The sequence below is a fragment of the Lissotriton helveticus genome, chromosome 12 (assembly GCF_964261635.1).
Source record: "Lissotriton helveticus chromosome 12, aLisHel1.1, whole genome shotgun sequence".
Taxonomy (NCBI): Eukaryota; Metazoa; Chordata; class Amphibia; order Caudata; family Salamandridae; genus Lissotriton; species Lissotriton helveticus.
The window spans coordinates 106,725,402-106,742,693 of record NC_136073.1 but is presented as its reverse complement, the minus strand read 5'-3'; the positions used below and the strand labels follow the sequence as shown (position 1 = coordinate 106,742,693).

Sequence of the window (17,292 nt, the reverse complement as noted above, 5' to 3'; positions counted from 1 at the left end):
TGTATGGGAGCTATATATATTGATACCCAAATATTTAACCGTGCGTCGTGCTACAGGAAGGGAGAGCATCCCAAGATTGATTCTGTCAGGGTGTGGTTGGTTTTTGAAGAAGAAGGTGTTCAATTTTGATTCAATTTTGATTCATTCATGGCTAAGCCAGATATCCATCCGAAACGGGCGAAAATTCCCTGTATCAGGTCTAGCCATCCCAGAAGATCCCTCGCAGGAATAATTATGTTATCCGCATACACATAGATCAAGTGCGTGGATGTGAGGTTAGACACACATCTCAGCATAAAAATTCATTCACCCATTTAGATTACTCAATTTCTTCTGAGACTAGGTATGTCTCTCTCACACACATGCAGATACAGACATGTGAACACACATACAGACACAAAATCTGCTGTAGTTCTATATAGCCAATGATTTTTCAGATTAGGATTGGGAACTGTGGCTCCACATTACTCAGAGATGCCTGTGGAACTTGCCCACAGATTTAGGCGTATCACTAAGATGGGAACCATTGACTTACAAGTTACACACAAAGCTTGTGGAAGGTACATTAACATAGGGAGGCACCTCACTCGTGCAATGCACAAGGCCAGTTGATTTTGCTGCTGTTTCTTCTTCTTTCCCTTCTTTTTAACTGCCTTTCTTTATCCCCTCTTTTTAATTGTACTACTGCATATTAACCCCCAGTATATTTTGGTACAAAAATATCGAGGACAAAATATCAAGGGACAAAATATCGAAAGGTAAGTGCAAATAGGGAAGCATACATTTACTACTCTGAACTCCACACCTACGTATCTTGAAGATATATGTACTGTGTAGGTACATATATATGGAATTAGGTATAGAAAATCTATACATACTTATCTGCCGATTTTGTTTTGCGATATTTTGTCCTCAGTATTGTCCTATCAATATTCTTGGATCGATATTCAAGTTGCACACCCTTCTTTCAGGTTTTGAATACTTTTTACATGCAGTCTCTCTTTTTCCTTCTTTCCCCTTGAATTGACCTTTTCTGCTGATTCTTTGTCTTCAATTTCACCCTTTTTAGTTTTCTTGTGTGCAGCCCTATCCATTTTAATCTCTAATCTTCTTTTTTTTGTAATTTGTATACAACATTTTTGTTTACTGCATTTTTCCCATTTTCCCTCTTGAATCCACTCTTTTATAGCTTGTCTTTTCCTGTTGGCCTATTCATCTCTATGTCTCCTTTTATTTTTAGGTCTAACTATAGTAAACTTTAGTTGTCTGCAACACTTTATTTCACCAAATCTTGAAAAGAGTACATAAGAAGTACAAAGAGAGAGGACTTTGAATCAGCATCCTTCAGCCATGTGTTTTCTATGGTCTACCACTAGCAGCTCGGCTTTTGCATCAAGGTCATGGTATTTAATGAATGGTACATTGTCCCATATGTGCTTCCATTAGATTTTGGCGATGGGGCATCAAGTGGTCCTTTTGTAAGACTGCAGATGCAACATGACGCACAGCTTCTAATTCTAATCTCTGTTTACATGACAATATTGTAATTGCTGATTTATGTTTTTTTTGTTTCAGGAGTATGTATTATTGAGTTGCTATAGCCTTCCACAGAGGCACAGTGCTAATCTCTAATTGCAATTGTACCCTCATTTGTTGTACTTTCCAGGATGGATATGATATTTTTGGATTTATTGCTATTTTTGCCACAAAGTAAAACTATATGCTTTCTACAGATGTAATAAAAATACTTGTCCCTGTTAGAAGTATCTCCAAGTCAATGTTTTGCTGTATATGCCTTTTAATGTCACCGATTACAATGTAAATTCGTCTTCTGGCTCCTGTTTGACATTCTTTCTTGAAGATATAATTTTGTCCTCAGACAGATTTAGCGATAGAGTATGTCCTCATTTCACCAGTGCACACTATACACAGCATTACACAATGTAGACCATATACCATACAATCTCTCATAAATTAGGCTTTTGGAGATTCTTTTTTAACTATTGGCCTGCTTGCCATATCTAACTTGCCATATATAACCAACCATACCTATCTAACATTCCTACCCATCACAGCTAACCTACCACAGCTATCTACTAAACCGAACCTATATCTAGCCTATTGTATCTACCCTACCATACTTACTAACCAAACCCACCATATGCACCTACCCATACCCTTCGAATCTAAAATGCCTACCCATGCAAACTCGCCTGCCATACCTACAAGGCTAGCAGCTCGTTTGATGGGACCCTTACAATACAGAAAGTGGGGGTGCCCCCTTTGTAAAATCCAGGACGAAACATTACCCCCCTCATGTGCTTCAACTAAAATTAAACTGTAGTCTTTTTCATGAGGGTTACATTGAATTAATCTGATCCAATGATATCTGGAAGACCAAGCGTAAAATTTACAGGTCAAGCTGTGTGTCCTATCTCTTCCACATTTACGAGAACTATTTTGCTATGTCTAATTAAACTATTTAGCAATCCGCTCCTATGTGAAAGGTTCTGGCCAATCACTGCCCATGTAAAACAGTGAACTCAGATAATGTGAACATCCTGAAACCCTGGCATAGATCTGGCTCCCCTTGACCCTACATTGCCCACCCCCATGCTATAATCCTTATCTACACACAAAGTTAGAGCGGCAGACCCTGATGTAGAGGTCTAGCCCGGGACCAGGGTTTAAATCCACGCCTCGGTGGGTCTTGGGCTCAAAATTCCACGGACCTGATAATTCTCGCCTCGGTGCCTATTCCAATCATAGAGTCCCACTCTGCAACTCTAGGCAATAGCTTGCTTAATCTCCACAACAGCCCCACAACGCTAAGGATGCCTGGCCTCCACTTTGGGGGTGCCCAGGAGTGGACACCTCACAGGGAAAGCCAGGATGGGTTCCACAGCGGTATTCGTACAAGCGCCTTGAGACTCTTGCGGGTGAGTAGTGCGCTATACAAGTATCAATTTACAAAGTACTAAAGAAAGTTTCCCCAATTAGGTTTTTCTGTCTTCCTACACGTTGCATTACCTTATATCCCTGTGGCACCAGCTGCCATCAGCAGGCAGTTTTATGTCAGGGGTGTCCAACATTTTTCTAGGAGAGATAGATTCTTGCTCATTTTCAGGATAAGCACATGTATATTAAGTGCATGTAAATCCATCTCATTTACATAATTATTGTTTTCCTGTACAGATTTAATCCAGTGAAAGTAATATATTGCTTGCTTAATAAAGACACACACAGTGTACTATGTTGTAGGCCGAAGGTAGGGGGTCGAAGATGTTAAAAGCTTCTGTCATGGAGGTATGCGGCTGTGCAGCACCATAGCGTCTCTGCAAAATGGCAGACTTGGGTTCCATTTTGACTGGGTGGATCATTCTGATTATAATACTAATTGCAGCTGCGACATACTACTGAACTAAAATGGGGTTTTATTTGTTACATTATTTGCTCATAAGCAATTGGGAGCACCTTATGAGCGGGTTGGTGAGTTGAGCTTGCAGTATGTCGCAGAAAGTTTAAAAGATGGTGTGAATGTTTGCAAAGGTGCCAAGCCGGGAAAAACAGGTCAGCCAGTAGGCTGTTCCATGCATGGAAGCCAGTGAAAGAGGGGCAGCGAGCATATTTCAATATCTGCCCGCACTATTTTTTGCGGATTTAAATACCTAAGCAGCAATTTCCTTTCAATTCCATTTCAAAATCTTACAATTCCAATATCGCACGTGTGCATGCACATAACAAACAACTTTAACATATTGCGTACAACTAAATAAAATGCGACCCAGCAGCAAGGTTCTTTTTCAAGACTTTTTTTTAACAAAACGAAGAACTAGTATGTACATTCTAAATAACAAATCTTACCTATCGGCTTTGTATTTCTCCCTTTTTCACTTGTCTTTTTCAGCCCCTTTCCTTCTTTCTTTCTTATCGAGTTATCGTCTTTTCTCTCTTTTCAACCCTTGTCTTGTACATACTCATGCGCACTAGTGACTGGAGGAATGGCACTGAAATAAGCCACCCCTGAGCGTAAAGCCTGTGGGACTGGCTTATGTTGCCCTTGTAAAGATTGCTGTACTGTATGTGCACCTTCCACAGTGCCTGAAAGCCTCTCACATACAGGGTTTGTGTTATACCTTAAGAGTAGTGAAGGCAACTGTGTCATGGGGCCACTATAAATGGCCTCCATAGGATGCCATAATGTCTTCAAGAAGTTTTGTTGCTGCAGGAAAGGAAGTGCTTCTCCACAAAATGCTAACTTTGTCTGTGGCTCAGAAATACTTACATCCGAGCTGCTCAAAGGAAGAAGCACAGGGAGCATGTGAGGAGTAGTGGAACGTAGCTCTAGTAGCAAGGACAGGTCATCTGGCCGAGCAAGGTTTTTACTAGGGGTGGGCGGACCTTGCGGAGTTTCACACTGCGGAATTCCGAGGAGTTGCATAAAAACTCTGTGAGATTCCGTGGAGTTCTATCTATCAGGAGAACAAACATCAATGCCCCTCCTTCATCACCCAACATCCTATCTCTCCGCCCCTTCAGCAGGCGCAACAAGACTCACCTGAAACCCAGTCGTACATCACCTCCCAGAATTTACAAAACATTATCCTAGAAATCCGAAATATTCTACAACTCGCTGAAAAATCTATTTCTTCACTTTTGCATCTCCAAAATTCTCCAGCGACAGTCGACAAGGTGATAGAAACTATCACCCTACCTCTAACCAACCAACTCCTGCGCACCTGCAAACTCCTCAACAACATAACGGACTGGCTGGGAGATTCAAACACAACTACTGCTATATGAAACTCCTTCCTGTCCCACCACAAATAAAGAAGAATACACTATTCTCCCAGTCACTATCAACCCAAACAGGACATCCCACCCAATACACAGAGGAATAAACCTGCATAACCTTCACTCCTTAACCTCTAACACCGAGATTTGTGAGCCTATGTTAAAAAATTCCTCTAACTCAATCTCCTGTCTACTACTGAACTGCCGGTCAGCACTAAAACACGCCTCTGATATCGCCGACCACGCCCTTAACACAAAAACAGATGTAATCATCCTCACAGAAACTTGGCTCAATGTGACTCCTCCTCTCCATGCCTAGACCTTCCAGTCCCCCCAGACTACAACATCATTAGACTAGACAGAACTCCCAAAATAGGTGGAGGTGTAGCCTGCATACATCGCTCCGACATCACCATCACGAAGTTTCTCGCGGAACCACTGGACTCTTGTGAATACCTTGGGATTTCTGTTAAATCATCCTGCATCCACTCCCACAAACTATATATACTCTACCATCCTCCAGGTTTGAACGCTGAGTTCACAGAACACCTTATGGAAATCATTATTTCTAACTCTTACCCTCACTCCAATGACATATTTTTGGCGATTTCAATCTCCATTGGGAAAACCTTTTGGACAAGCAGGTTAACACCCTCAAAACCTTCCTAGCAGACCACTCCCTGATGCAAGCCATCTCGAAGCCGACCCACACAAAGGCAAGCGATCTCGAAGCCGACCCACACAAAGGGTGCTACTCTGGACTGGATCATTTCTAAACAAAACACGATTGATTCAGTCTCGGTTACCCCATGTGACTGGTCAGACAATAAATTTGTACTTGTTAAGCGCACTTGTACCCCAACCGGGGTTTCCTGGCGCTGTATTCATACCGCTGTGGAACCCTTCCTGGCTTTTCCCTGTGAAATGTCCACTCCGGGCACCCCCAAGGTGAAGCCAGGCATCCCAGCGCTGTTGGGGCCGTTGTGGAGAGTAAGCAAGCTATTGCCCAGAGTTGCAGAGTGGGACCCATGATTAGAATAGGCACCGAGACGAGAATTATCAGGTCCGAGGAAATTGAGCCCAAGACCCGCCAAGGCAGGAATTGAACCCTGGTCCCGGGCCAGACCTCTGCATCAGGGTCTGCCGGTCTAACCATTGAGCCACACTTCTCCACGCATTACCACCTTCTAAATTCCCTCAGCTAACAAGAAGACTTTCACAAAGCAAGTCAAGCTAAAACAATGGATAAGAGACAAAAAAAACATTGATTGGAACGACCTAGCCTCCCACTGTGAGAAGGTTCTCACTCCCCCCAACAACATGTCAGACGTCAATGACCTCACCGCTCACTATAACTCCTCGATGACCAAAATCTTCGACCAAACCGCGCCACAAAAACTAAAAAGAATTCCGGACAAAGACAAAAACCCATGGTTCAGCGAAGCCTTGAACGAAGAGAGACGCAAACTTAGATCAACGGAACGAAAATGGAGGCAACATCCTTACCCCCACCATCTTAAACTTCTCCAGGAATCTAGAAACTCCTACAATAAAAACATTCTACAATCAAAAAAAGACTTTTTCAGATCAGAACTAGACAAGGCTAAAAATAGACCAAAGAGACTCTTTGCAATTCTGAAACAACAATCCAACAAATTAGCCAAATCTTCACTCCTAACATCGAAATCACAGCTGAGTAGTGAAAAATGTTCCTCATTTTTCACAACTAAAACAAACTCCCTCCAACTCGAGCTTAGTGCGGCGGCAAGTAACTCAGTCACCCTAAATAGCATACAAGACGATAAATCTGCACTACATGAGCTACCACTGACCAAGAATAACTCGCACTGGTCTGCTTTCAAACTATGTGATCTTAATGACATCACCAATATTCTAGCAACTACCAAGCTCAACAACCACTTCAATAACCCTGTCCCCTCAAATTGCCTACCCCACCTCTACCATACCATCGCACCTCTCTGGACCAAAATCATCAATGCCTCGCTAGCACAAGGTCACATCCTGGATTGCTTGAAGACGGGACAAGTCACACCTATCCTAAAAAAAAACACAGCGAACACCTCCGACCCCAACAACTTCTGACCAATAACCAACATTCCCATGCTAGCTAAAGTCTTAGGAAAATGTGTTCAACAATAACTGAACCAACACATCTCGAACTTCAATCTACTGAACATCCACCAATCGGGTTTCAGACCTTGTCATAGCACAGAAACATCTGCACATAGTTGACAATGCCCTTCAAGCTCTTGACCGCAACGAAACCTGCCTGCTAGTCCTACTCGACCTCTCAGCAGCCTTTGATACGGTCAATCACGACAAACTTCTAAGAAGACTAGAATACAGGATGGGTTTATCTGGGAAAGTCCTGCAATGGTTCAAATCCTTCCTGGAAAACAGAACACAATCGGACATGGTCAACAAAAATCTCTCCGCTGCCTCACCTAACCTACTAGGAGTTCCACAAGGCTCTAGCCTATCACCCACGCTATTCAACCTTTATGTAGAACCACTTACCGATCTACTACAGCAGGCGAACATCTCCTTCCACATGTACGCGGACGACACCCAACTGTACATCAAGATCTCCTCTATCGATGAGATAAAGACAATGAATCTAGCTCTCGAAAAGATCGTCCAATGGCTAACGAACAACTTCCTAAAGCTAAACTCACGAAAAACAGAATTTCTTCTGATCTCCCCAGCGAATAACTCCACGGTGACAAATAAGTGGATCAAAATGATCACTGCTCTGAACTGCACGCAGACTCTGGTGGACTCCACCATATCACTTAGAATCACACTGGATAAGAACCTTAACATGCAAAGTCATATCAACTTGTTGGCTAAAAACGCCTGTTTCCACCTCAGCTACCTCAGAAAAATGAAGCCATTCGTCGAGAACCCGGACCTCAAAACTGCAGTTCAGTCCTTAGTTATCTCAAGGCTGGAATACGGATGTGCCACGCTCTCAGGACTTCCCAAAATATCAACCCCCCCTCTAAAAGTCTGTCCCAATGCTGCCGCAAGACTCTTAACAGGATCCAGGAAATACGACCACAAATCACCACACCTGAAGGCACTCAACAGGCTACCCTATGAAGTGCGAATCCACCTAAAGATGGCCTGTATCACTCACAAGGCGCTACACCCCAACACCCCCCAGTACCTAGCCCAAAAACTTACCTTATTGGGAGGAAACAGACACTCTAGGAGCACAGACAATCTACTTCTGAGACCCTCACGTTTCAACAAGACCAAACCCTCCAACAGAGCTTTCTTCGGAGCAACGCCAAGAATATGGAACGCGCTTCTGCCATACATCATAAAAATCTCCTCTACGCCTCTCTTCAAAAAGGAGGCAAAATCATTCTTGATGAGCAAATTCCTACCTTAAATCTGCACAATCACAACCCAAGTTATACAACCTCCTAATTACCTCTACTTTCGAGTTATGAATGTAAGCTAAGACCTATATGAACTCAAACTTATTTTTATTGCTCAGAACAATGCCCAATGCTGCGATCCACCCGAACCCTTTTACTATATGCTGTTACTTTTATGCTTCTCTTTGTTATTCAATGTATTTTCACTAATTGTTTGTCACATTGCTCGATATGTAAAGCGCTCTGATACCCTACCCTGGGACTGGTTTGCGCTACAGAAAACTCTAAAAATAAATAAATCAAATTAAAATGTGTCCGTTTATAGATTGTGCTCTGGATTAAACTCACCTTGCAGAATGTTAACTTGGTGGCCTGTTTGATTTCAGTGTGTTTCTCTCCTGGGAACTTCTTCAGCCAGACCCAGTCTCCCTGAAGGAAGGGATGAGGAAAAGAAAAGAGCTTGTTACACAAAGAGAGAAGGGTCGTTGAAGAGATCAGATATAAAGCATCTTGTAAGTAGAAAGGAAGACATGTTACACTGAACAGAAACAGAGATTTGGGTAAGTGAGTGCTTGACTGCTTTTTACAGGGCCTGGGCTTGTGAAAGTGAGCCGAGCCTGTCACGTAAGACCTTGCTTGACTGTGCTCTTTTAGTAATCTTTTACCTCCTTGTGCCTCTTGTCTCCTCCTACTCTGTGACCCTCTTTCCTTTCTACAGCCTGTCTCTTCCTCAACACTTTCCTGTGTTCTTCTCTTCCAGCTCCCATTTTTCCTTATCCCTCTCTTGACCCAGTAATCTGTATATATTTCCCTTCTTCCCTATGTGCACTCAATTCCTCATTCCATGTGTCCCTCTCGCCATTCCCTTGCTTTTCAACCTTCTCTGTGTGTGACACAATGATATTTGCTGATGCACTAGCGCTCCCCCTTTTGTGGTCTTGCACAGAGAGCAATGTAGCCAATATACTTACAGTGGGTTTTGGGTCTGCCCCTTGCTCATGATTGGATAGCTTTCTTGTCTAAATTAATTCCCTGTTCTTGATGTGATCTCTTTCTCCTTTTTCTTGCAACCTTTCCGGGGAACAGCCTGTACAACGCGGGCATTACCACGCGCTGCCATTACTACGCTGCTTTTACAACGAAAGTCGTTTCAACGACTTGCGCCGGTGGGCGCTGTTGGACAACGAATAGTTTAATTTTCTATTCCAACACCTTCCCTACTGTAATGTGGGCTGGAGTTGGAATAGGAAATTAAACTATTCCACTATCCAGTGCTTACAGCGCAAGTCGTTGTAACGACTTGGGTGGTAAAAACAGCGTTGTAATGGCACGCGTGATAATAGCCTGCGTTGTGCTGACATACAACCATTTTTTCCGCCTCCCCTACTCTGCTTCTTAATTAGTTGAGTGTATCTTTCCATTGCCGCCATCATAGAACATTTCTGTTTTAACGGGTTTCAGTGGCATTTGAGCTTCAACATGCCATGGGACTGCACCTCCTGCTCCTTCCCCGCTCTCTGTCTTTCTGCCTTGTCTCTCTCCCCACCCCGCTTACCTAGTCATCTGGAGTCATGCATCTCCAGCCTTCTAACGTTTTCTGCTCCTAACACTGCCTACATTCCTTCTTTTGGAATACCAAGCAGTACCGGCATGCAGTTCCTCTCTCCTTCCTCCCTCACTTCTCTCTGCCTCTGTGGCTTCTGACACCCCGTTAACCCGCTGGCCAGTGACTTCTGATGCTACTCTTGCAAAGCTAACAGTGTCAGGTAGCCATCGTGGAATTTTTGTTCTATACTTCCAAGATGGCTGTCACATTGCATCAAATCAAGGAACGGAATAACATTATTTTGTACACTTTCATTTTCTTATGCTGATCCAAGAAGGCCAACTTGTATGGCTTAGATGCAATGTTATGGCCTTCTTGGAAGTAAAACACACACAGGCCCTCGGGTCTAAAGGGTGAAGTTAGGCTGAAGGAATCAACACCAAATTCAAAAGGCGTCTCTTTAAAGGACGGTTTCCCTCACCCGCCAAAGGTGGCATGCTTCATCGATGGGGAACCTCCTCGTACCTTGAGGCCTAGTCATGGTGCAGGCTGCAACATCCTCACTGAGAGAGAGGAGCTCAGGGATGTTTTGTATACTAGGAGGGTATTTACTAACTACCCAATGAGAGCCTGAGGACGTGTTGAGGAACGCAGTGCAAACAGTAAAGTGAGTTAAAACTAGCTACAGGGTTCGCCGCATGTCTTTACTTAGGCAACCTTGTGCTAGGATTAAAAACATAAAAGCATGATGGGAAACATTAGACCTGCACGTGTTGCTTAAAGATCAACATGTTTCGGCCAGTGACCTCGTCAGTGTCGTGGCCTTCTTCAGGATCTAATAGGTGCTACTGCTGTGAGGGTGGTGTGTGGATATATTATTTATACGTAAAATCAGTGACCCATGGGTTTTTGGGGTGGTGGATTCATTGGTAGTACCCACATAGGTCGGGTGTAATGCCTCAGCTGTCCTTGGCATAGGCGCTCAAGGGGCAGTTAAGTCTCCGACTGCTGTGTGCAAATCAGGAATGCCGCTGGCCATGTCGGAGGACATGGGCAGTGGAAGTCAGCTGGTTTCCTCTAGTGTAAAGAATTTGGTGTTGATTCCTTCAGCCTAACTCCACCCTTTAGATCCAAAGGCCCATGTGTGTTTGACTGTATTATTTCCTTGTTGGTCTTTAAACCTCCTTTAGCAATTTTTTTGCATCTCATCTTGGAACTATACAAAATAACATTCTGAGAGAACCACCGGCTCCTATTGACTCCACTAATACTTCTGCCACAATTCTAATAGCATTGGCAAAGCTAATATTGGCAGCCTACATGCATTAGCAAAGCAAGAATGATTGGCTTTGCTAAAGCTTGTATTGTATTGAGAAATAAGAAACAACTTTATTCGCTTGACTTTGAACTACCCAACAATTGCAGCATGCAAAGGGACACTAACAGTACTGTAACCCAACTAACCACTAAATGAGGAAGCCTTAAAAGGTTAAAGGTGCAGAAGTCTCAGAACAGTAAGGTGAGTGTAAGGATGGTAACTCACTGCAGTGGCAGGAAACGGAGGCTCAGGTTCTAAAATACTGATGTCAGAAGGCAATCACCAGTCAATCAAGAATTCAGCCAAGAATCAAATATGGCAGAATTTTCATTCAGGTACAAACCGCATGGCCAAAGTAAAATGGTGATTTGCCACAGAAGATTAATTAATCAAACCTCTGGAGGAGGGGCAGAGATCACTTGGGGAAGCAAGCAATGGTTTAATCCCTTCAGGCAAGTTGTATGCCGAAAGAGATAGAGGAGCCCCAGTGGTATGTGGAAGGAGCACTTGTGGCTGGGAAATTTCAAACTCAATCTAGACTTGGTTCTGTGTCTCAGTTGAGTCAGGACTGCCCTGCTGTACTATTTTTGAGATATTGCGCAGCAGGATAATTTAGAGGTGCACACCCACTGACTGCATTGTGACGGATTGGATTGTCATGAAGTGGTACCTCACTCTGGATCAAAGGAAGTGCATCTTTCTGGTGCCTAGAACCATCTTGCTACCAATATTGTCTACTTGGTCAGATAACAGGAAAAATTTAAGCACTTCTGGGTTGCATGCCCACTTTGTGCCTATCATCATTTACCCCATCTCCAGCCCCTCACTCCCCACCTCCCACAATGCCCAATAAAAGGAGGGCAGAATGAAGTGAGCTTACCTGCACCGTAGCGAGTGGTAGGCTTCTCTTGTTAAACAAGAGGATAAGCAAAGGCATATGGATACCCTTATTCGCTCCTCCCTCTCCCTAAAGGACAGCAGGAAGGTGCGGTCAGTCATAGGATCGGGGACTGAGGCCTACTCTACATCAGCAGAGCCGGAAGGGAGTCGGGAGAAAGCTCAGCATCACTTACACAGTGGGGAAGTCACCAGCACTCACTAGCAGCGCAATCCATGTCTCAAAGCAGAGGAAGGAATACGTTTAGCAGTACCGCCAACTTCATAGTTTTCTGCCTACGACCCTGCAAGCCCCACTCCAAGTAAGGACTGTATTGACTCGCCAGGCTCAGTTTTGAAAGGCCCCACATAAACAAATGATTATGCTCATAGAATATGGAAGATGGAACATTCCAGTCATTGATAATCTGAGCACCTGAGAAGACCTCAGTATGATAGGGTTGTACAGTGGTGATGTGTTTTTAAGAAGCCATGCATGTGCAAGATTACCCCTCGGATTTGAAGAAAGGGCATAATGCTATTGCGCTAACCGAAGCATACGCACAACTGTGATCTCCTGGCTAACCTCATCCTCACAGCTCCTGGCTCAAACACAGGAAGGAGACAGAGTAGGGGAGACATATAACAGGAGAAATTGGAATGTCACTTTGGTGCAAATGTTGTAAGCAAACAGTGTAAGCACAGTGTATAGCACTATACTCGCTTCTTTAAACAACTACTTCTGCAATTCAAGAGAATGAGTCTACATGTACATAATACATATAACAAATATACATGGTGGCCATCTTGGAATGGCAGTCTTGCTTTGCCTAGAGATGCAATCCAGAAAGATAAAAACAGGCAGTAAATCTGAACTTATTCAATAAAGGTTCAAAACGTACTAGCACCCAAAACCTGACGTCCAATCAAACCACCTTTCATACATGTTGCTGATTTATGTCTACATGTGGGTGTTTATAAAGTACAAGCATGTTCCATAACATTTATTTTCAGAGTGTCAACCCAGTATTGAAAACCTGGAAGCTGGAGCTGAAAATTGGAATGCCTTCTGATCAAGGGGCCCTGGCCGCTCCATATAAAGGAGCTTGGTCGCAATATGGTCAGCTAATGAGACAACCATATTAGAACCCTCATTGATTAAAGTCGGGAATATATGAGCTCACTGTATTAACTACTCCGAATAATAAGAACATATTCCTACTCTCAACAGCCAGACAGAAGCAATGCCTGCTAACCAAATCCTACAAAATTACTACTGAGTAGTACACTGTCATCACAGCCCAGCTCCTGAAGCATAGGTTTCCTCCTCTAGCCTTTATGAGATTCATGCCTGCTCTGATGGAAGAAAAGGCAGCTAGGTGTAGGAGATTGACTCCATGTTCATGCCAGTCCATATGCTCCTGGTATGCTGGGCCGGTGGGACCAAGGTACAGTGTTTGTGCACCACTTATGCTAAATGCACCTGAGTTGCCAGGTGTCCTGATCCTCTGTAAAAGCGTTCTTCACATGCTTAACTGGTACTTCACAGAACTTTACAGGTGTATGTAGTCAGTCTGTGGTGCCTACGCTTGACACTGCAGCTCCCTGGGTCTTCCTGTAAGAGCCCAGAATATATCAGCCACCTACTCAAATTCAGAACCTTAAACACATACAAACTCCCAGAACCTAAACAGTGATGTTTTGAAAAATCATTTATAGGGCTGCATGACAGGGGTCACAGATAATGCTAACTGAGTCAACTATAATGCACAATGGTGAATTGTGAGGCATTTGTGCCCACATGAATAAATATGTATGTACATATTATACATACCAGGTAACATTTGCTTACATTGTGGTCGAGTGATTCTGGTGACAGCAAAAAACACATAGCCGAAGTCCACTTGGTTTGCAAATGTCAACAAAACCATATAAGACCAGACTGCACACGATACCCATTACGTATTTTTAAATAGCATGAATATTTAGAGGATGTTAGCTGGTAAAGTGTTTATTAACAGGGAAATGTTTATTGGAAATAGTAAATGCCAATAGAACCGCAAGACAGCACTATAAGATTGCTTTATACATGTTACGGATACATATTTTTGTATTACGTGTTTGTTTGGGTACTTAGATTGAAAAGGTTACTTTTTCAAATAGGTAAATGTTTATTGAAAATAGCAATTGAAATACTGGATTATACTGCTTGGTTGTATGTTGAAAAAATGTCTAGAAAACTCTTAATTATGCAGTTAGGAATGTAGATTTTTTTTAAAGCACCATTTACCTAAGTAGAAAATACATTCAGTCTGTTGGTGGATGTTGGACTTGGAACTTTCTTCGGGGTCATTTACACATGTTTTATCTTCATCCTCCTGTTTTCTGAACCCGTTTTGTTGGCTTTAGGGCTCTGAACACTTTACCACAGCATACCAGTGCTAAAGTGCTTGTGCTCACTCCTTTAAACATGGTGAAAGTGGCTTATACCCATTTGGCATATTTAATTAACTTGTAAGTCCCTAGCAAAGTGGCACTACCTACGCCCAGGGCCTGTAAATTAAATGGTACTAGTGGACTTGCAGCACTGATTGTGCCATACACTTTAGCAGCCTTTAAACATGTCTCAGGCCTGCCACTGCAACCTGGTCACTTTGTCTTGGCAAAATAAACCTTTTGCTAAGCCAAACCTTTCCTTTTAACATTTATAGGTCACCCCTAGAGTAGGTCTTGGAAAGCCCAGAGGGCAGTGGGCAGTGTATTCAAAATGTTGGACATGTACTTTTAAGTTTTACATGTCCTGGTGGAGACAAACTCTTAAATGTATTTTTCACTACTGCAAGGCCTAAATCTCATAGGATAACATTGGAGTTACCTTATTACATTTGATAAGATGTAACTTCCAAATGGGAAGAGGTTTACAGTTTATGTTTGGTGTCTTTGGAATTGTAATGAAAACTCCTCTCTTATGGTAAAGTCCGATTTTAAATTTCAATTTAGAAAATGTCACTTTTAGAAAGTTGGCATTTTCCTGCCTTAGCCATTTAGTGCCTGTAGCCTGCGTCTGGGTCACATGTTTGGTTGTAGCTGACAGTTGAGCGTTGTGTATTCCTCCTAGACAGCCACACAAACAAGAGAGTGCTTACATGTGCCTGGATGGGCCACCACTGGCATGATGGGAGGGAGAGCTTGGCGCAGTCCTACATACACCTTAATAGGTTGTGTCTTGCCTCCACACAAAGGGCTGCATACCCCCTGTTGTTAGTCTGGAGTGAAGGCAGGGAAGTCAGGAAACCTGTGCACATCAAAGGGAAACCTCTAGGGGTTTCTCCTACTTCCAAGGAGGCACCAGGTAAAAATACTGGATCTCAGACACCATCTCTTGAATACACATCTGGAGCTGTGGAGACTTTGTGAGGAAGAAGGACTGATGTGCCTTGAAAGGACTGCCACTCTGCTGGACTGCTACCCTTCTGGACTGCTGCCTTTCTGGATTTCTGTTCTGCTGCCCTGCTACCCTCCTGCCTGTGTCAGAGGGATTGGACTTGCACCTGAACTCAGAACTCCTAGAGTGATTCCAGGGACTAGTTTAGAGTCATAAGGACATAACAGGCTCTCAACCACCTGAACCAGCACCCAGATCCAGCTGGAGTACGATTCTGACCCCCAAGTGGTGGCCCTCAGGTCCTCGACACTTGGTGCGGCCTCAGTTAAGCTGAATTTAAGTTTTTGGGCTCTTGGCAACCGCAAATGGGCCCACTGGCGGCAAAACCTTGTTGCTCGCACAAAGTTCTATCAACACAACCCTTAGCGCTAGAGCATGGACCGCTTGCAGGGAGCACCATCGCAAAGCTCTGGCCCAACCCCCCCCCCACAATAGGCTCTTTGCGATATAGCAACGACCATCCGTGATGCGCATCCTACTCTTCGTGTTGCTATAATGACCATCCACTATGCTTTCCTGCTCCTCGCAGCACCCTCCACTGCAAATTGGACCATCTGCACTAGACTGAGAAGGTAAATTCAGCTGCACTAACCTGGTGCCTTTATCCAAACTGTGGTCAATTGTAGTCACCTTGAGCTCGTGACTTTCGCCAAGTCTCGCACGACCAGATTGCAGCAAGTGGTGCTTTGGGCTTTTTGGCTCTATTTTTCACTTAGATCTTTAAAATTGCATATTTCCAGTTCTATTGATTATTTTTGTGTTGTTTTGGTCCCCACTTATTTCTTTACATTTTGCTCTATTTCTCTAAAATGCCGTGCGTTTTTTCTTGCGTTGTGTTTTTAATGTATTACCGTTTGAAGTGCTGCATAAATACTTTACACATTGCCTCTAAGTTAAGCCTGACTGCTCTGTCCTAAGCTTCCAGAGGGTTGAGCACAAGTTAATTGGGGGTTTGCTTGTGCCTGACCAGGACTGTAGTTCCTGCTTGGGTAGGGTTTTAACTCCCTCAACCAGTAACCCAATTTCTCATAGTGGAGATTGCCGAACCAGTTTTCTGTAAGGTGCCGTAACAATGGACACTGATTGAAATTAGAATAAACACCTATCATGAATAGGATGTTGATCAAGAATGGACAATGGAAAAAGCTGAACAGAGTAATACATTTTCCATATTTTATTTAAAGAGCCCTGTCAAATGTTTCATATTTCACAAGTCCCTTTGAAATAGGGATCTGATACCACGGCATTATGTGCAATAAATACCCCCCGACAGACATTATATAGTATAAATGCAGATGTGCAATACTAAATTCTACATATTAAACTTGTTTAGCATGGAGAGGGACAGTGACCCACCAGAGATGAAGCCAAAATCAAAATTCCCCACCTAGATTTTCTGCACAGTAAATCTCAATTTTGTAACCTCTGCCCGACCAATGGACACAAAACTTCAGTGATATGGCCTTCAGAATTCACCCTTTCAGTGTGCTACATGTGGTGAAGATTAGTAGAAGGATTCAAAAGTATGAATTCCAGTGACATTTTCAAATGACAGACAAGTCTCCACACAAAACTAATGCTGCAGACAAGTAAAAAATACTGAACATAAAAGCACACTAAATGTAGCACCTAGGTAGTGTGTGGCTTCATTCGTAAACTTTTCTTAGTTTGGTGAGTTTTCGTTTAGCCAATTTTCAGTTGTTAAATAATACTTCATTATACTCTGTCATTCTTTATGACCTAAGTGGGTGCATGTGCAGTATTGCACTAGCATTAATGTCCTTGACCATCAAGGGTTGCAAATATGTTAAATGGAACCTACCACAAACTCAGACAAAACCAATAGACTACTGATGCAACATCTTGATAGTACATGGGATTTGCAAATAAGTAGGGAGAATTCCAG

At 43.2% G+C, this 17,292-nt stretch overlaps 1 protein-coding gene across 1 annotated transcript in view; it reads right to left on the bottom strand.

The window, feature by feature from the left end:
- GUCY2D (guanylate cyclase 2D, retinal) overlaps positions 1-17,292 on the bottom strand; it is a 345,795-nt gene that overhangs the window by 120,323 nt on the left and 208,180 nt on the right. The window contains exon 7 of the mRNA XM_078668830.1: positions 8,550-8,630. Within this exon, the coding sequence (XP_078524956.1) occupies positions 8,550-8,630 (81 nt within the window). The remainder of the gene's footprint in view (positions 1-8,549; positions 8,631-17,292) is intronic.